The sequence below is a fragment of the Pangasianodon hypophthalmus genome, chromosome 11, assembly GCF_027358585.1.
Source record: "Pangasianodon hypophthalmus isolate fPanHyp1 chromosome 11, fPanHyp1.pri, whole genome shotgun sequence".
Taxonomy (NCBI): Eukaryota; Metazoa; Chordata; class Actinopteri; order Siluriformes; family Pangasiidae; genus Pangasianodon; species Pangasianodon hypophthalmus.
Genome location: NC_069720.1, coordinates 18,941,287 through 18,962,228, shown reverse-complemented (window position 1 = coordinate 18,962,228; position 20,942 = coordinate 18,941,287). Strand labels below are relative to the sequence as shown.

The 20,942-nt window shown below is 37.5% G+C and overlaps 1 protein-coding gene across 2 annotated transcripts; it reads left to right on the top strand.

Annotated features, from left to right (window-relative positions):
* Positions 1-1,652: 1,652 nt before the first annotated feature.
* On the top strand, positions 1,653-20,717 carry prkacba (protein kinase, cAMP-dependent, catalytic, beta a). 2 transcript variants are annotated; one of them, XM_026922298.3, is made up of 10 exons: positions 1,653-3,713; positions 11,885-11,946; positions 12,052-12,180; positions 13,523-13,621; positions 13,725-13,807; positions 13,939-14,065; positions 14,157-14,252; positions 14,352-14,474; positions 14,672-14,836; positions 16,763-20,717. In XM_026922298.3, exons 1-10 carry the CDS (start codon positions 3,668-3,670, stop codon positions 16,886-16,888), a joined length of 1,056 nt encoding a protein of 351 aa, XP_026778099.1. In that variant the 5' UTR covers positions 1,653-3,667; the 3' UTR covers positions 16,889-20,717. The 2 variants fall into 2 exon arrangements, with proteins under 2 accessions (XP_026778099.1, XP_026778091.1); XM_026922290.3 differs by lacking the exon at positions 1,653-3,713 and adding an exon at positions 9,039-9,567.
* The last annotated feature ends 225 nt before the right edge of the window (positions 20,718-20,942 follow it).

The following is a 20,942-nucleotide window of genomic DNA, read 5'->3' as shown; positions in this document are numbered from 1 at the left end:
TATCAATCAATAGTCAAAGCAAAATCATATGTAACATAATATGTTCATGCAGGAGATGACGGGAGTCTAGTCATTGAAATCTCCAGGTGGGACTATGGGAGACTACAGCATCTCGCCCAGGCAGGGACAAGCACTCCTCCATTCCGCCATCAGCAACTCTGACAGAGATCACAAGAGTGGTGGGATGAAATTTCACCAAAATTTTAGTAGTAAGTGAACCCCAGATGCACAAGAACAAAGGAGCAACAACGATACTTATGAGTCCGTTCAGTCATCTTCAGTGACAGCTTTATACAGCTCAGGGTCAGTATTACAGTAATATGTATAATTACAGTAATACATATAACCTGAAAGGATCAATTACTGGTATTTGAATAAGAATCTACTGCTACATTCGGTCTTTCTCAGAGTTATATATCAGTGGAGACTAGTGTGAAAACAGTGGCTAATAAATGGCATTGATAATTCTAAGTATCCATACTGCACTATTTTTCTAAACAGTCTCCTCCGAAAGTACTGGAACGGCACGGCCAATTTTTTTTTTCTTTCTTTTTTTTTTTTTTTTGACTGAAGACATTATGCGAAGACATTTGGGTTTGAGACCTAAAGATGGATATGAGATGATATGTAAGAATTGCAGCTTTCATTTCCTGATATTTACTTGATGTTTTAAACAACTAAGAACATGGCACATTTTTCAAGTGTTCAGAAATATTGGAACATGTGACTGACAGGTGTTTCTTGTTTTCTAGGTGTGTCCTTTTGGATTGATTGTTTAAACAATTAATAGCTGTGAATGTCTACTCTTGGTTTGAGGCCTGAGTTTTGCCTGTGAAGACTGCATTTCTTGTTAAAATGGATAAACCAATATGAAGACCAGAGAGCTGTCAATGGGAGAAAAGCTGAGAAAAGACTTTATTTAAAAGGTTGCCAGATAATTCAAAATTGTGAGACAAAAACATGATCAATAAACAGGCAATAGTTAGCCGATGAACAAACAACATGAACCAGGTAAGGCAAAGGCAAAAATGTGAATATCAAAACGGGATCAAAACCTAGAGACTATGATAAGATAAAGGCTTGGTATCGACTGGTATGCAACGCAGCGCGTATACTTTGCAATGAAGTATGAGAGTCCTTGTATACTTGTGGTGAAATTGAGTCCAGGTTTGCATGATTAGTAATCAGGTGAAAGTGAACATGACAGTCTCTGTGGTTATTGGGTGTTGTAGTCTGTGGTGGCCGTATTTATAGGTCGCATGCATCCAGTCTAATTGGGAGGAACTTCATCATGCAGCAAGATAATGACCCAAAACACACTTCCAACACTACAAAGGACTTCATCAAGGGAAAAAAGGTTTTAGACTGGCCAAGACAATCACCAGACCTTCACCCAACTGAGCAGCATTTCACCTCCTGAAGAGGAGATTGAAGGGAGAAACTCCGAAAACAAAGAACAACTGAAAGAAGCTGTGGTACAAGCCTGGAAAAGCATCACAAAAGAAGAATGCAACAGTTTGGTGATGTCACTGGGTCGCCTGCTTGATGTAGTTTTTGCAAGCAAGGGAAGGGATATATATATATATATATATATATATAATTTTCTCTGATTCTCTATTGTTTGTTTGCATAAAGAATGAGTTACTATGTGGTTGATCAAAACTGAATGACTGATGCAACATTTGCCTGTGTAGTTTTTCCATAAGTAAGTAATTGTTGGTATATACTCACTGGCCACTGTATTAAGAACACCTGTACTCATTCATGCAACTATCCAATTAGCCAATAATATGGCAGCAACAAAATGCATAAAATCATACAGATATACTATAGGACAAGAGCTTCAGTTAAAGTTCACATTAAACATCAGAACAGGGAAAAATCATCTCAGTGACTTTGACCTTAGCATGGTTGTTGGTGCCAGACAGGCTGGTTTGAGTATTTCAGAAATTGCTGATCTGATTGTTGAATGTCTTGCAGCCAGCCAGGAGTCCTTTACATTTTAATAAGAACACTGTCCATGCACGGCATACGCAAACATATCAGTACACATCACAAACTTCTTAAACACACGGGTAACTCGTAATTAACATTATAATTACTTGTAATTATAATTAACTTAAGCTAGCAAGTTGAACTTGTATTTTTTGGCCAGGTGAGAAAATAAACAAGTTACTCAGAACAAGAGCAAGAGGCTGTAGTCTGTCTACACCGATTAGAGTTCACCTTTATTCACTTGCCTTCCAGGTAGTCAACTAATTTAACTTGTAATGAGCTTAACTTTTCAGGATACAAATGTAGGAATGCAATTAGGCTATGTGGATATTAACTGACATGCATGAGGTATTTGCATGATCACAGAGAGAGAGACCACATATGAATGCAGTAAGAAAAACACCTATTGCAATGATAAATAAAAAAGGCAGTTTAATTTTCTGGTTCAATCCTGTCTGTGTTAAGTTTCGGAACATGTTCTCAGAGTGTCCTCACATTTCCTCCAGGTTTTCTGCTCCTCCTACCTCCCAGAAATATAGCACTTGTTGGACTGACTATGCTAAACTGTCCTTATGTGTGTGGAGTGCCCTGCAACTGACTGTTTTCTCTTCAGGGTTTATTCCCACATAACCTCCAGTGTTCCTGGGATAGGCTCTGGATCCACTGCCACCCTGACCAGGATAAAGTGGTTACTGATGATGAATGAATGAATGAACGAATGAATGCTAGTAGAGGGAATTTACTAAACTGGAACCTCATGTTTCCATAAAGCACTGTGAGGTAAACCAGTAGAGACAGTGTGACGCTTGGGGTACAATTTTAACTACAGTATTTTCTTTGTGGGGGGGGATGGTGACTTAGTGGTTAGCATGTTTGCCTCACACCTCCAGGGTTGGGGGTTCGATTCCCACATCTACGTGTGCAGAGCTTGCTTTCAGGGTTTCCTCCAGGTGCTCACGTTTCCTCCCCCAGTCCAAAGACATGTGCTGTAGGCTGATTGGCATCTCTAAACTGCGTGTGTGTGTGCGTGTGTGTGTGTGTGTGCAACTGCCCCCTGTGATGGATTGGCACCCCGTCCAGAGTGTCCCCTGCCTTGTGCCCCGAGTCCCTAGGGATAGGCTCCAGGTTCCCTGCTGATGGATGGATGGATGGATGGATGGATGTGATGCTTTTGGGTCCTGATGCATGTCGCTTTTTATCCACTGAATGGCGCTATGTTCGAAACAAGACTCGGTACCACGCAAGTCGCGTCATATCCGGTTGATCATTGGGATTTGTTTGTTTTTATTTTTGCTAGGAGGAGAGTTTTCTGTGGCTGCACTGTTTTGGTCGGCGACATCTCACAAGTCTGACAGTGCACGCCAATGAATGTCACTAGTAACGGATCCATTCACCGGTGATGTTCAAGCGCCTATGAGACAACACAAAGTGTTCCCATTGAAAGTCGATTAGCTGCCGGTGTTGGCTACCATTGACAGCTCGCTAGCCAGCTTGCTAACACGATTAATGCAAACTATAAAGCAAGCTGAAGAGCACAGCTAGCTAGCAGGCCAGCTGTCCACCTGGACCGGAGACGAGGAAGAGCTCTTGCTTGCTTGCTAGCTAGCTAGCTAACCATCCCTCTGGTGTCCCTGCGATAATCATCCGCCAGTGTTTCCGTGTCTTTCTGACAATGGGAAACGCCGCTGCTGCCAAGAAAGGCAACGAATTAGAAAGCGGTGAGTAAAAGAAAAATAATAATAAAATAAAAAAACCACTAGGTAGTCAGCTAGCTAACACTGTGTATATGTGTATAAGTCAGTGTATCTCCGTAGGGTTAATGTTATTGTGTAGAGCAACAGCATTTCACTCAGGTCAGCTAGCCAGCTTCTTCAGTTTGCAAGCTTTCATTCATTGGTGAGCTCAGTGAGCTATCAGTCTGTAAGGCTTTAACCTGATAGTCAGAGTGGATTTCTGCGAGCACACAATACCAGGGAACTCTAGATTAGATCTGCTGTGGCTTTCTGCAGAAGAAACTTCACATTATTCAACCACATTTAGATACACGAGTTCAAAGTGTGGCTGATGAGAAATACATAAAGTATAGGAAACATTTTTAATGCCTATAGCTACCATATGTGTATCAAAAATTCAACAAAAACTAAATATCAAAAAATTTTAAATTGCTGTTAAAAAAAAATTTTTTTTCTTTTAATTACCAGAAGGTTTTGAGGAGATAATCAATCACGGTAGTGACATATCTTACAGTGGTTCTGTGAACACTGCGCACATGTTGAGTCATGAAGTTACTTTGAGTTAGTATTTGATATAAATAAGATCAATCCTTGCCACTGGTTCTGAATAACTGGTATTCCAGTGTTCATAGAATCGTTACATGTGTACGTGTGTAAATAGCTTTCTGTGTCAGCCCTGGATCACCCGAATTACCTATGCCACAATGTCATGAGGAGTCCAGCTGTTGGAAGATGACCGCCACGCTTGTGTCGCTGAGAGGAGCAATGTTAACCTAGTAGGACCTGAAGAAGGTGCAAGATTCTACCCAGGTAGTGTCTGTCCTGACTTCCTGGAGAGGCAAACCTCTAAGTAGTGCCTATGAGAGGGTGATACTCCTCGTAGAGTGGCATGTCATATTAGGGGCAGTCCCTGTAGGAAGGCTCACCACAGTTTCCACCTAAGAATATATAAGACCTGTATAGTAGGAGCTCTTGAAGGGTCCCTGGAGGAGTCGTGGTTAGGCCATGGCGCTCTCACCACTGTGGCCCGGGTTCGATTCCCGGCCAGGGAACCAACCACAGCACATGGGGATGGGACTCTTGGTCCCAAGCATCAGGAAGGGCATCCGGCGTAAAAACTGTGCCAAATCTAATATATGGACCAATGATCCACTGTGGCAACCTCTAACGGGTTGCAGCAGGAAAAGGAAGAAAAACAACATAGTATGAGCTCTTGGTTTTTAAGAGTGTCTGTTAGGCTGCTGGGACTATGAAGCCCGAGGGGTCAAACCCAACTGCGCAGGTAACTTGGCCGAGGTTGCCACATTAGCTGGGGAAAGCTACCAAGGTTTTCCACTAGTGAGAGAAGCAGTGAAAACCAAGGTGTCAAGGGCCACCTTGAAGCCACAGGCAGGACTCATAGGTGTCTGATTGCTGTATGTGAGTAGAATAGGTGGACAAGGAAATGAGTATAGTAAGGCAAGTCATGGCCAGTGTGTACAGACCTATGGGGGAGCCGCAGTCAGCAGTGCTATAGGCAAGGAGGTCAACCTGTCCCCTTTCAAACTTTTCCCAGATCCTGGTACACCGCTGGGTGCAGAAGTCACTTCCCCATGTGTATGCACTGTCTTGACAGCATGTCCACTCCACCATTGTGCTGCCCTTGTAAATGAGCTGTTATCAGTGAGGTTAACCGTGGTCCACTTGAGGAGTTTTTGTGCAAGGCACAGAGCACCAGCCGACCATATGCCACCCTATTGGGTATATAGACATGGCCGATCTATTTAGCTGTTTCTAATTTCAGAAACTCATGCCTTTCTCTCCAGATCTTCTATGGCCACAGGTCCAAAGAGTGACCCTGGCACGCAGGGTAGCTTTCACATGGCCGATTTACGTCGAGCAGCATGGATAGTGCCAGCCACACTTGGTGCGGTTTATAAACCAGATTGGTCAATAGCCACTGGGCATCCTGGCCTAGGTGTCCCACTGCCAGGAGAGAGGTTTCGTTTCTTTTGGGTCAGATTCTACTCTAAATTCAAGGTCCAAATCTACCACCCGGGCGCACCACGTCAGCAGTGACATTGCTGTGCAGTCATTGCAGGAGATGTTCAAACCAGCTTTGAAGGAGCTTAGACATTGCTTGAAGGTGCACGTGAGGTCCGTTGTGTATACAAGGCGAGAAAAAGAAAGGGAATGATGGAATGATATTATAAACAATATTTATAGCAATTATTTTGTCATACAGTCGTGGTCTCGGCGTGCGTGTGTACACGCAAGAACGTAACCAAGTGATATTCTCTGTCTCTGGCAGCTAGGAGGGGTGAAATAAAAATGATTATAGCTATGAACAAGTAAACAAATCTGCCAGAATGAATCTAATGTGTCTGTTTTGTAACAGCTTTGTGCAGTTGAGAAGATTTCATGTTTGAAGTTTACTTTGCAAGCCATTGGAGATAAATTTCTGATGCACATGTGAAATTATTGTTTAAAAAAACCTGTTTAAGTTCCGTTAATAGGTGGCTGTTATTCATTGGAGTTGTGTGCCTACAGATCAGCCTTTAGAAAATGACGGTTTAGCCATCGAGTTATGTATCATCTGAGGACTTCATCTTTACCGTTTGCTTTACAGTTGAATGTGCACTTTTAGTTTCTTTAATTTTATTTCATCTTTATTATATTGTGTATTTTTTATTTAATTTATTTGTTATTTTTTATATATGTAACTTAATTTCTGTTTGTCAGGAGTTATACTTTGTTGTAGCAGAATGGAGGATTATTAAAATCTTTTTTTATTATTATTAAAAAATGATCTCATTAAAACCAGTAGGGAAAATAACTGAGGCAAATGACATTGTGCTATCAAAACTATATTCTGAGCTCAGCTCAAGTTCTGAGCCTGTAAGTTTTAACCCACCTTTTTCAAGCAAGGATTTTTGAACACATTTGAAAATGTCTGTCTGATTGAAAAAAATGTTCACTTTTAATAAAGTTGCTTATTTTTTGCTCTTTAATAATTGGCTCATTTTTTTAACCATGCTGAATCGTAGCTGTATTAAGAGGAAAGATGCTGAAAGTCTGAAAATCTCAAACTAGAATTCAAATTAAAGATTAAGCAATATATGTATTTGTAAACAGGTATGTGGGATTGTTTATTGCCAGCGAGCTGTTTTAGTTATCAATTATTTTTCACCAGTTATCAGTTTATCATTTCATCGTAAGGTATTCCTGTGCCCTTGTCACAGCTTAGGTTAACTCTACAGAATGCCTGAAACATGAAGATGAATATATTAAGTAAATATATGGTCTAATTATGCAATAAAATGAACTGTTTAATTGATCGTTAATATTATGATGTGTTCCAGAGTATTACTAGATGTAATACTAGATATTGCGTCCCTTTTTTTAAATTTCCATTGACTGCTGGTTTCATCTGCTTTTAGCACTTTAACCATCACTGTGCATCAGTTGTGAAATCATTACGAGTTAAGTAATACTCACTATGTTATTACGTAATGAATAAAACAGAACAAGCGTGCTATTTTAGGAAAATGATCCAGGAGCTGTTGCCACCCAGAAATGAATTATTTTGTGCCCTGTCCTCTCATACCACAGCAATTGCAATTTTTTATTTATTAATGAACAGAACATGATGCTTTTTATAGTTTATAGTTACATTTAATGTTGGAACGTCTGTGACACAACCTAGTTCCTGTTATTACTTTGCATTATAGCAGCGATAAATATGTTTCCTCATCAGTGTGTCTTTCTTTTATCTTTCTTTATGTCAGTAAGACAAAAAATGCAGATTGTCATGTTACTGAGAAACCAGAAAGCGCAAAGTCCCCTGTCCTGAAGACTTTCCTGTTGTGGAAAAATGATAGACTTCTACAAAGCACTGACACCTCAGACTTATTCCATACATGTTAAAAAGAAGCTTCACCTATTGTATGTTTTTTTCCTTTTCTTTTTAACACATTTTAAATTAGCCCTAGGTTATGTGGATCATATGCCATAAAGCGAATGAGTTGTTACTATAGAAATGATTACATATTAGAGCAAGCATGTCAATCATTTGAATTACAGATGGTCACTACTGTCAGAGCCGTGCTGCTATAGAAAATTAATCACCTGTAATGTGCTGTACTATTTGCACTTCATGTAGTCCTGCATACAAGGCTCTGTAGTGTGTCATATACACTCCTGGGGAAAATAAAAGCCCAAAATGGCAAAATATTAAGCTTTTAATGGTCTTAACAACAAATCACTGGTCAGGAAATTAGCATGAATTAAACGAATAGATAAAGGAAGTTAGTATGGGCTAATTTTTCCCTCTGATTTCTTTAAATGTTTAAGCCTTGTGGCTCTTGATGGGCTGCGTCAGGTGTGGCAGATAACCAAGTAATGACTAATCTTTTAAGAAAAAAAAAAATCCCAGAAGATATTTTTGGAAAATTTTGTACACCCGGACATGTGTTATTTGAATTTTACATCAAAAATTTTAATCATTATCATGATTTTACGATTGGCACCCTGTCCAGAGTGTCCCCCTGCCTTGTGCCCCGAGTCCCCAGAATTATTTACTCCAGAATTATTGATGTCCTTTTTTTAATAGCGCAATTTCTTCTGGAAACATTTGGCTTCAGAACAATCAGCAACCACAGTTTAATGTGGTGAAGCCTCCTTTGGAGAGAATAAGAGCAGGTATGTTCACACAGCACCAGTGTATTACAGCCAAGCAGGAGCTACATCTGATTCCACCCGTGTAGTCAATCAATCTTCGGCATAAAAAAAACAGCTAACATCATCGTCTAACACGCTTTTTTTATTTGTAGGTTTGTGCATGTGGGTCTTCTTCAATGCACATGGCCAATGCTGAAAGATTTTTGTGTTTCCGTGATCATTTCTGTGTTGATTTAAGTGTACTTTGGTGCCATTATATTGCTGAAAGATTCATTAATGGCCAAATCTTAACCTCAGAGGAAATTTTTATTTTTTTTTGGTTAAAATATCCTGCTCATGAGCCCTATTCCCAGATTTTTGAAACTATTCTGTTATGGATGTGATTGTAACTGAAGGTATGTTGTAGCTGTATGTACATTACCTGCAGGTCAATAACTGTCTGTTTTGTTTTCTATTGACTTTGGGATTACCGTGTAAATATAATTGTATTTATTTTAAATGTCCTTGAAGGGCTGTCAGTAAGATTGACATACATGTTTTTGATATGTTTTAGAAATCTGAGAATGATTTTTGGGTAGAAAGTGTTTGAGTGGACAATTTCAATTACTACGTGTGGTGCTGCTTTTTTTTTTTTTTTTTTTTTAATACTGTAATTTTTTTTTTTGCTAATTCTCTTGAAGGGTGCCAGTAATTCTAGAGTTGACTGTTGGTCTCAGTTGCACCTTATTTTGTCCCATTGTAAATACTTTCAACAAGGGTATTGTTTGAATCAGGCTAAGCAGAACCGCTGTCCGATACTTGCTGTGAAAATATGAAGCTGGTTAACGTGAACAGGAAGTGTAACTAGCTGTGTATGCGGTAAGGCAGACCAACGCTGCAATAAGCAAAGCGAGGGAAGTATCACAAACAGGAAGTGTCTGTTATTCATCGGGCCCCTGAAACATACAGTCGATGCACACTGAGCGTATCAGACAGTTGTAGCAAGGAAAATTTCAGCCAATGGCCCAGGCAAGGGATCAAAACTTTGGCCAGTCTACGGGCACCAACTCTGCTCTCCAAAAGCTGGACACGTTGGCCAACCGTTTTCTTTTTTACAAGCTCCGCAAAGGAAACCATGATAAATCGCAAGAGAGTGATGGACCGCATGTTTCAGGGTACACCGTCATTTGGGATGAAGCAAGTAAGTGAAATCAAGCAGGTCTGGCTGTGCAGGTCATGATCTTTTATACAAAATGGTTGGATAATACTGCGATATGCGAAAAGGGCAACTCAGTCACCCGCTTTTAGAGCTGGACAGAAAAAAATTTGCCATGAATCAAGCATGTTTTGCTATAGATATGAGATTTCAAGGTGAATTTGGCTCACAAAGATGACTTCCTTTCTAGACAGGAGACTAGACTGTACAGTTGAAAGTGAAAGAAGTGAAGCAAAAGATTTGTGACATTTTATTTTGTTCACTTGGTGCAAGATGGCCACAGACTGGAAATTCATCATACCTCTTCCTCTCATTATTCTTTTATCTAAAACTGTTTCATGTATACATGATGTACAATTGATGTTTTGGAGATAATATCAGGAATATGCGTGCTGTCTAATTTTGGCTTATTTCAAATATTTGAGAATATACTTCAACCGCCAGCTGATATCGTTATAGGCTTTAGAGCAACTGACCAATAAGCAGCTTTGCTTAACCTGCTACTCAGTGGGACCTCAGAGTATTTTCTTGTGTTATACCCTCTCCTTTACTTTTGCGTGTTATTTAAAATTGCTGTCCTTCACACCCCCCTCAGTACCTTTGGCACCTTGTTATAAGCTTTACATTATTTCAAATGTTTACTATCAAAGTAGAAATCAGAATTGTCAGATGATCTTTAATTTTCTTCAGGAAATGCATGTACTCAGTCATCATTTTTTTAATTACATGTGTATACACTGGGTTAGACTATAAGCACTGTAAATTGTGTGTGTTTTATAGTTTTAGAAAACTATAATAGCTGCATTGAATTATTTTTTTTGCCACGGCTTCTCATCATCACACGTTCCTTGATTTTCTACAGTGGCTTTTCTGTCACTTGGTTGCTTTAAAGTTCTGTTATCACTTCTCATGTGAGATCAAGTGCTGATTAACAAATTTCAGGACTGTGAGAATAGTCTGAATGCATTTGCTCGAGTTTGTTGATAGTGTCTCAGACTAGCCCCCTGACTGGCTCGTCTTTCTGTGGTTAGCACAGTGCTATCTGCACACTGACAGGAAGATTTCTGTTTCCTTCTCATGCAGTCAGAAAAAAATGACACTTCTTGTAGTGATCTCTAATGGATGTGCCATGTTCTATATGCTGATGTAAAAAGTGCTTCATTAGTTTTAAAACATTGGGGTTTTTTTCTTTTTTTTTTTTTTTGTTGTTTTTTTCCTTTTCAGGCATATCTCAGAGTGTGTTGTCTTGTGTAGATAAAAACGTATTTAACATGTCATTTGACCTAGAGTTTGTGAAGTACCTAAACATTTCTTTCCACTCTTTTTTCCCCCTTCTTCTCTTTTCCTCCATGTGGGTGAATGTTCCTGCAATCCTTGGTGAACTGTAGAAGCGTTTGGTATGCTCATGTTTTACAGACTGCCCAGTGTTTTAGAGAATGTGATCTTGATTTCAGCCTAATGCAAGTTATATGGGATATAACATACACAAAAAATATTTGCTGTATATGTACTTATAGTGTACATGGTAGATGGGATCAGATGAATATTTCTTTAGCGCCCTAAATGAATCCCTGACCTAGACCATAGACGTGAAAAGTGTCTTTCTGGCAAAACTGGGGGTGTCTGGAATAATGAAGAAGTGAAATGTTTTTTTTTTTTTTTTTTTTTTTTTTTTTTTTGGTGTGTGTATGTGTGTGTGTGTGTCCATCTGCCGCAGATTTGTTCGAATCAATGCAGAAAATCATGTTTAGGCTTATACCAAAATCTTAATGCTGCCTCCAGCATACTTTGTTAACCCCCCAATAAGTCAGAAATTAAAAATGATTTCTTCCCACATTATAAAGGTTATAGCTTTCAATCGCGTCCCACTTTATTAGTACACAGCCTTCAACACAAGCCTGAAAAATATCCAGTTTACTACTCTGCTACTGTTAATAATAATAATAATAATAATAATAATAATAATAATAATAAGAGGTTTCTAAGTAACTTAGCAGTGCTGCGGTGCTTTCAGTGGAATTTCGTGCTGTCACAGTCTCTGAAATGAAGGGCAGATGCGTTTGCTACTTAGGACAGCTGCACGTTTGTTGTGGTTTGTGTCTTCTTTCAGTTTGCATGTACATCAACTAGCTATAAAATGTTGCATCTCCTCATGGATTGCCTTAATTATGCTTTTTTTTTTTTTTTTTTGTTTTTTTGCTTTTTTGTGAAATGTGCCTTCACACTTTAGGATATTGCATGATTACTAAATTTACAACAGAAAAAAATATTGCTAACTTTTTATTTTCTTTGTTTCCTTTAGTGAAAGAATTTTTAGCCAAAGCCAGAGAGGAGTTCTTGAGGAAATGGGAGTGTCCACCACAGGTAAGGGATTTACAGTAAAACAGTCCACACAGATTTTTTTCCGAGATTTTTTAAAGTCTACGTACCACATTTCCACACACCCACTCTTCTCTTTAATCTCTGCAGAGCACAACCTGCCTTGATGACTTTGAAAGACTGAAAACTCTGGGCACTGGTTCTTTTGGAAGAGTTATGTTAGTGAAACATAAAGGAACAGAGCAATACTACGCTATGAAGATCCTGGACAAGCAAAAAGTGAGTATAATATGAGAGAAAATATCAGGGTTTTAGCTGACCAGTTGAAAAGTCTTAGGTTTACTACATAGAGGAAATGGGAGCTTTTTGACTTCAGCGTAAATGACACCTACACGTTGTTCATTTTTGACACACTTTTGCACCACATCCAGAATTCATTTGAGTAACCTTTCGGTTTGGTGGTGAGTAGAGCCGATGCCTAAATGAAAATGACATTTCATTTACAGTGAAAATTCACTGTTAATGAAAATCTTGTCTATTAAAAATTGAGACTTGTGTTAACAGTTCTTCTATTCTCAATATGTTGCATGATGAAAATAGAACTTTATTAGTTATTACTGATTAATTCACTAGTTGTTAAATATTAAAAACTGAGCAATACCTGATGCTTATATAGGAGACTAAACCCTCCATGACATATTTACTAATTCACAAATGTAATAATTCGACTCTATTTGCGTAACCTCAATTTAGAGATCAATTAGATATAGAAAGGTCCCTTAAGTAACATCACATTTTGGTTACTTAATTGTGGTTCATTAACCATGGACATAAGCATTAATAAACCATACGTAATGTTAGCATAAGTAAACAAATGTATTAATCAATAATCTTTTGCTTAGATGTTAATAAAATACATAAGGGAGTGTGACAGGGAGAGCTGGTGGGAATTTGTGGAGCCAAATTGCAAAGAAAAATGAGTACAATTAGACCAGAGTGTTATTTACAGTGTTTGTTACTTATGGTGTATTAATTCTGAAATGCGTTGTTTGTTAACTACTGTATCAAATAATATCAGTTCAGAGAACCTTAATGTAAATCGCTCCAGAAAAAAATATTGATGCATTGCAATTGTCATTTGAAATATTTTGTGTAATATTTGTAATTTTTAATATTTAAGTCAAAAGTAGCATTAATTTTTAATCCACATACTGTAATGTTTAGTATTATAATATAATAATTTATAATTATTATAAAATATTAATTTGCCTGTAATTTTATATTGCCACAGACAGAATAAGCATGGATATTAGCAGTACTGTTACACTATGGGTTAGGGCTATGCAAACCACAGAACCTGAAAAGCATCACTTTCTTAAACATAGCAATAAGAAGGCAGTGTCAAAGCGATTATTGTGTCAGATTTCCCACAGCACTATCTTCCTGTTGTTGATATAGCTTATACAGTTTTAGTCGACCCAAGATGCATGTAAAATCTCTCAACGTTTACAGCAAAAAATCCCAAATGGTTTCCTAGTCACTATAAATGTTAAGTACATAATTTAATAATGTAATGTTGATACATTCAGCTAATTTTCTTTTTAATTTGCTTGTTTTCAAGGTGGTGAAGCTGAAACAAATAGAACACACGTTAAACGAGAAGAGAATATTGCAGGCCGTCTCTTTTCCATTCCTCGTCAGATTGGAATACTCTTTCAAGGTAAAAGGCTGGTTGGATGATTTATCACTTAATGCCTCAATGTGCGTAATTATTTCTTTATGTTCCTAGTGCTTACTTAAACAGTTATATTCTGGCATTTCAGGACAACTCAAACCTGTATATGGTTATGGAGTATGTCCCTGGTGGAGAGATGTTCTCACACCTCAGACGAATTGGAAGATTCAGGTGAATAGTAAGACTGTAGGACTGTGTTGTCCCTAAAGATAAACGTAACTCATCCAGTGGCTTGCTGCTTGTCTTCAGTCAAATTTGTGAATTTGTTTGGACTAATTTAACATTTTACTTTGTGCCCAAAGTGAGCACCATGCCAGGTTCTATGCAGCTCAGATCGTGCTCACGTTTGAGTACCTCCACTCGCTAGACCTCATCTATAGAGACCTGAAGCCTGAGAACCTTCTCATTGATCAACATGGATACATCCAGGTAAATCAGTTACATCCACCAGTGTAAGACCTAAACTAATTTTCTTACATCTGCTAACCTTTTGTTACATGCTGTGATATGTGTCTGTTAGGTCACAGATTTTGGCTTTGCTAAAAGAGTAAAAGGCAGAACTTGGACATTATGTGGCACACCAGAATATCTGGCTCCAGAGATCATCCTTAGCAAGGTTAAGCCAACAACGCACATTACGCACAATGCTTTCATATCCATAGTAAATTTATTTCAACATTTACCTAATAGATATTGTTCTATACTTTGTATTTAGGGCTACAATAAAGCTGTGGATTGGTGGGCTCTTGGTGTTCTGATCTATGAGATGGCCGCAGGTTACCCACCCTTTTTTGCTGACCAGCCAATCCAGATATATGAGAAAATTGTATCTGGAAAGGTAAAGAGTTGTACACCATAGTTATCCAGAAGAATCTTTGAAGGCATCTTCTTTTCTAATGATAACTTTTCTTTGCCATGTTTTGTTTGTTTTTTTTTTTTTTCTACCATAGAACCATTTTAGCATAGTTTAGACAACATGCTCGTTTTTATTTAAACCAAATTACATTAGTGAACATTTGCGTATTTTGCATCCAGGTACGATTCCCTTCTCACTTCAGTTCCGACCTGAAGGACTTGCTGAGAAATCTTCTTCAGGTTGATCTCACCAAACGCTTTGGCAATCTAAAAAATGGCGTCAATGACATAAAAAACCACAAGTGGTTTGCTACGACAGATTGGATCGCTATTTATGAAAGAAAGGTAGGCCTGGTTGTTTGTTCATTTTAGTCATTTAAAAAGTTTCTAATAGAATGTCACTTCGAATGTTAAATAAATGATAAATATTTAACCTTGTTTACTTTGGTTGTATCCAAAATGCTGATGTTGGCTGAGTTCTTAAAGAAAATTCATGTGACAGTCACCAAGGAAATGTCAATTTGTGGAGTGTGTACATAAATGTAGATAAATATTTACTCACAGAGGAGATTTGGTAGATAAGAGAATGTGAGCTTGCAGTTCAACTGGTTCCACACCTGCAAAAATTAGCAGGACTCGATTAGCTAGCTACTGAATTCGGACAACCTGATCTCATGCGAAATTCATACGTAATTAGAAAGTATAAGAGAGATGTGGTTGGAGTTTATTAATTTCTTGAGAAAAGGTATGAACATTACCTCTGCCACTAATGCCTAACCTTAACCTTGGTGTTCTTTCATACAGAAATGATATGATATTGGTATGAAATTAAATTAAATCCAACCACATCGCCTTCACTCATTCACATTCATACAAACTTCACCTGAGATTACAGGTTGCCTTGTAAGTAGTAAATTTGGGATCTCATCTAAAAAGAAATGGAATAAAACAAAATAATATTTCAAAAACACAAGGATTGGGAACAATTTAATGGCACAAGTCAACACAAACAAATGTGAATAGTTTATTTAATCTATTTTTATATAAGGGGTCAAATTGTCAGAGGTTGATTCTACTCAGTAGCTAGCTAATAGACTGCTGATTAATGGTTAGCACTCAACAGAAATCAGGACAATCAGTTAAACCAATAATATCTAACAATATCTGTGTCATTTGAATGATTGTTTAATTACATAATCATTCAAATGTCACAATTGTAATCATGCTTGCTTCCTTAGTGTTAAAATTGATAGATATCCAGCAGATAAGTAAGTTGAAGGACCAGAGTCAAAAGCTTTATTTGGTATGTAGCTATGTTTTGTTTTAATTCGTTACATGGTAGTACGACATACCTTAATGATGTAACTATAGCACAAGCTAATCGTCACAAATCCCCCCCACCTGCTGCACTACAGACATCAGTAGATGTGTGATCTGGTTGACGGTATAGTGCTTTTCAGAATCAGGAACATGCAGGTACACTATATGGCCAAAAGTATGTGAACACCTGATCATCACACCCATATGTGTTCCTTCCCCAAACTGTTGCCAGAAAGTTGGAAGCACACCATTGTATAGGATGTCTTTGTACACTGTAGCTTTAAGATTTCCTTTCACTGGAACTAAGAGGCCCAAACTTGTTCCAGCATGGCAGTGCCCCTGTTCACAATACATACGTGAAGACATGGTTTGCCAAGATTGGAGTGGAAGAACTCGAGTGTCCTGCACAGAACCCTGACCTTAACCTCACTAAACACCTTTGGGATGAATTGAAACACTGACTGTACACCAGGCGTCCTTTCCTGACATCAATGCCTGACCTCACTAATGCTCTTGTGGCTGATTGAGCACAAATCCCCACAGCCATGCTCCAAAATGTAGTGGAAAGCCTTCCCAGAAGAGTGGAGGCTATTATAGCTGCAAAGGGGGAACCAAGTCCATATTAATGCCCATGGTTTTGGAATGAGATGTTGGCACATGTGGGTCTGATGGTCCAGTTTCCACATACCAGACAGGCTAGACAGTCATCCCGTGCCCAGGTAAAATACCTGTTCATTTCCCTTAGTCTGTATTAATGCACTTTACTAGTTAACTAGGTTGCCTTATGCTATTCCATTAGCTATCAGTTCTTAGCCTAGTTAATTAGGTTTCCAGGCAATGACATGAAAAAACATGAGACTAGGCAGCACATTGTTGGGACATTTCTCATGAAGAGTGACTAGACATGAGTTTTGGTGTTTGGGACACACTTTGAAAGCGTTCTGTTTTCAGGTTGAGGCTCCCATCATACCAAAGTGCAGAGGCCCAGGTGACACGAGCAACTTCGATGACTATGAAGAGGAGGAGATCCGGATCTCAGACACGGAGAAGTGCGCTAAGGAGTTCATGGAGTTTTAGTAGGACAAGAGTTCTCAAAGGGCTCTTACATATTGGGATTTTTTTTTTCCTTTACTTTGCACTCCTTCAGAGGTGAGCGTGAAGCTCCGACCTTCATGTGTGTTTAGACCGTTTCACATTCCTTCATTCCATGAGGTTGCGAGAGATTCATGAGTGCCATGATCTCTGTGTGCGATTTGCACCAAGCTGTAGATGAAGTTCGGCACGAAATGCAGTTTCTCTTTTGGGCTGCAACACAAAGCACCAGACACACTCTTAGTTTGTTTCTCTCTTTTTTTTTTTTTTTTAACTTATGTTTCTAGCATCGTTTTTGAAAAATGTTGTTTTCTTCTTGTAATTATTTTTTTAACGGTAATGAATGAAGAGGCCACTTTTACTTGTGTTTAAGGAAATTATTACTATTAGTCTGTGATAATGCACTTTTTTAAGGATTGGTGCTGCTTGTTCTTGCCAGCAACATATTACATCAGTTACGTGCTAATTCAGTTCTTAAGCTTTATGCTGTTCGTGACATATTCACTTCCCGCCTACGTAGAGTGAATGTGTGTATGCTTGTGCTTCACTGTGTGTGGGTGGGGTGTGTGTGTGTGTGTGTGTGTGTGTGTGAGAGAGAGAGAGAATTTCAAATGCCTACTGAAAGAGTATTCTGAAAGATTATTATTCAGAATTATTATTCAGAATTATTATTCAGAATTATTATTCAGAATTATTATTATTATTATTATTATTATAATACAAAATTCATAATAACAGCCAGAGCAGACAGTAGAAAAATACATATTGAAATGTTACATCACTTTTTTTGTTTAATTTTTTTGACGTAGTGAAGATGCTCATTACATTTGTAAGATTGGTACGCCAGCTAGGCCTGTCACGATTATAAAATTTTATATTTGTCGTATAGTAGTGTAATTATGACTATGTAGTTGATGGCAAAAAAATTTGCATCTTTCAAGGTTTTAGGATGGAAAAGGGAAATTTTTACTCAACTAATTTATCTACAAATAAATTAGAATTGTCGTTAAATTCTAAAAATTTGGGTCTATCCAGCAATAAGAAAACAATCTAAAATGTAAGGAATATTCAAAAGAAAAATAGTTTGAAAAGAACTTTCGATACAATCTAAAGTTAACAATATATCACATCTGTTATATATAAAATCTATATAAAGAAAAAAATTACAATTCATTATTTAACTTTTTTTGTTAAGTGTGATGATAAAGGTACGCACTAAATGATTTCATTTTCTTTGGTTTCTTATAAGGGGATACAAACTTTTGCACTATACTGTTTATCGGCATTTATCAACATTGACCGTAGAGTTTTTTCTCTGCCTTCTAGACCGATTAGAAAATTTGAGACAAACTACAAATACTGAAATATATAAAACTTATTACTGAAATACACAAGAAGGTACAATAGCAAAAACTGTGGAAATTAATAATGTACTATTCTATACTAATCTTAAATCTCTACACATTTTAGCAAGTGTTAGTCTATTTACACTAAATATTACACAACAAAACTAAGTTAAAGATTTAAGGTTTAAAGCCTTTGACCGAGAATAGTGACAATGATGCAGCGATTTGAGTAGATTAATAAGCTCATTAAGAATAATAAGCTGGTTAACTTCGGCTGACTACATACAGTATGGAAACATGATGGAATTTAAGTTATTTTATACCACAGCACTGTTGAGTTCTTGAAGCTGATTGATCAGAAGGTGTTGATTAATTTACTATAACAGCAGCTCTGAGAGTAAATGCAGCTGTAATTGAAATGACAGGTTTACAGTGCATTCAGAAAGTATTCAGACCCCTTCATTTTTTCACATGTTATATTGCAGCCTTATGATAAAATGCTTTAAATTATTTTTTTTCTACATCAATCCACACCCCAGCTCTGAGCTCTGAAGGCAGTTCCTTTGACCCCATGGCTTGGTTTTTGCTCAGAGCTTATAGAGACAGGTGTGTGTCTTTCCAAATCACATCCAATCACTTGAATTTGCCACAGGTGGACTCCAATGAAAGTGTGGAAACATCTCTAAGATGATCTGGAGAAATGGGATGCACCTGAGCTAAATTTCAAGTGTCAAGGCAAAGGGACTGAATATTTATGTCAATGTGATATTTCAGGGTTTTTTTTTTTTTAATAAATTTGCAAAGTCATCAGACATCTGGTTTTTGCTTTGTCATTATGGAGTATGGAGTGTAGACTGATGTAAAAAAAAACAATAATAAATAAATAAATAAAGCATTTTAGCGAAAGGCTGCAACATAAAAAAAATGTCAAAAAATGTAGGGGTTTGAATACTTTCTGAATGCACTGTATATTAATGCACTCATTCTAATATATTACTATTTCTATTTCTATAGTAACAACATATTCACAGGGACTTGTATGAAGGATGCACCACAAAATCTAAGTCTATTAATAAACAGATAAATAAAATGTGTTATTAATTAGCAGAGACATATAATCGTTGATATGATGCGGTTTTCTGTAAGGAAATGTTTAATGTTTATTTAAGGAGTCTCAGGTATCAGCGCTTTGTACCGGTCAATAGGTTTTCCTCCATGACAGAGTCTTCAGGACAAAGTACAGTTTTTTGATAACATGACAAGCTGTATTTTTTTTTGTTGTTTCATTAACTTCACGAGAGAGAAAAAGAGAGGCTGGGGAGGGAATGACTATTTATAGTTGCTGTAATGTACGTCATAACAGAAACGTCTTTTGCAGATAGTCCACAGTGTTAAATGTAATTATAAACGTTTAAAAGTACAATATGTTGTTCTTCAATAAATTAGACATTGTAATCGTTGACAAATTGCTGTAGTACAAGAGGAATAAAACACTTGGCACATTCTATTATAGGAAAATAATCAACTTGGTGGTAACAGTAAGTCCGTTTTGCACCGGGCCACATTACACAACCACATCACTGATTATTTTTTTATAACAAGTGTTTTATTCCGTATTTATCATTCATTCATTTTCAGTAAGTTTATTCTGGTCAGCGGATCCAGAGCCTATCCCAGGAATACTCGAATGTGAAGCAGGAATACACTCTAGATGAGACACACAGGACACACTTCTTTTTTTTTTATCAGCTCATATACAGTAATCTCATGATTAGGTCATTATGTATAATGTGACAGGCCTAACAACTGCATGGAAAAGACAGGCTTTTCATCTGGGACTCCACTTCCCCAGTTCACACTGTTACTCTTCAAGAATATCCTCAACTGTGTACTGTATTTTGCTTCACGTTTTTTTTTTTTCTCATCACCTTACATTCCACGAAATTTTATTTCATTCATTCAGTCACGAGGATCTTAGTTAGAGTGTGGCATTTACATTCAGCACAAAACAATTATTTTGCTGATTGAACTGTGTTTATCATTTCATATGTCTGTTTCGCTTTGAAGTTTATTTATAAATATGTTAAAGAGATGACTTATACATATACTGTTCTATTTGTTGAACCCTTCTGACTGACATTTCTGGAAAAAAAAAATGTCATTCAAAGTTCTTACATTTTTAGTGGAAGGCAGTGTTTTATTTTATTTGAATGTTCAGCACTTGATACTCCCAAAAATAATATTTAAAAAAATGATTTAGTATTTCACTCATCAGTGTGGGCTCTAGTATGCAATGTCTGTGTATTTAGTTTGTATGATAATTTGCACAATGTCATTTAGAAAGCGCGCCCCTTTTCCCCTGCATTATTAGCCATGTATTTTTAAGGGATGTGTCCACCTTTTCGCTGTAGCATATTTTATGTATTAAATGATATGTCACTGTAACAAATAAAGGAAAATGCTTTGTATATCAGTGTTTTTTACTTTTTTAAAATCTGCCTTTCTGTCCTGTCTGCACTGCAGAAATATGTAGATGTTCACTCACTTTCAGTAAGCGCTTTATCCTGGTCAGGGTGCCGGTGGATCTGGAGACTCTCCCGGGACAAAGCAGGAACACACCCTGGAGGGGACACCAGTCCACTGCAGAGCATCATGCACACACACATTGACACACTCATACACACTTAGGGGTA

Coding starts and splice junctions, on each gene's coding strand:
- prkacba (XM_026922290.3), top strand. CDS start 9,387: ATGGCCCAGGCAAGGGATCAAAACTTTGGCCAGTCTACGGGCACCAAC. Junction 9,568..11,884: donor CGTCATTTGGGATGAAGCAA/GTAAGTGAAATC, acceptor TGTTTCCTTTAG/TGAAAGAATTTTTAGCCAAA. Junction 13,622..13,724: donor GATTGGAATACTCTTTCAAG/GTAAAAGGCTGG, acceptor CTGGCATTTCAG/GACAACTCAAACCTGTATAT.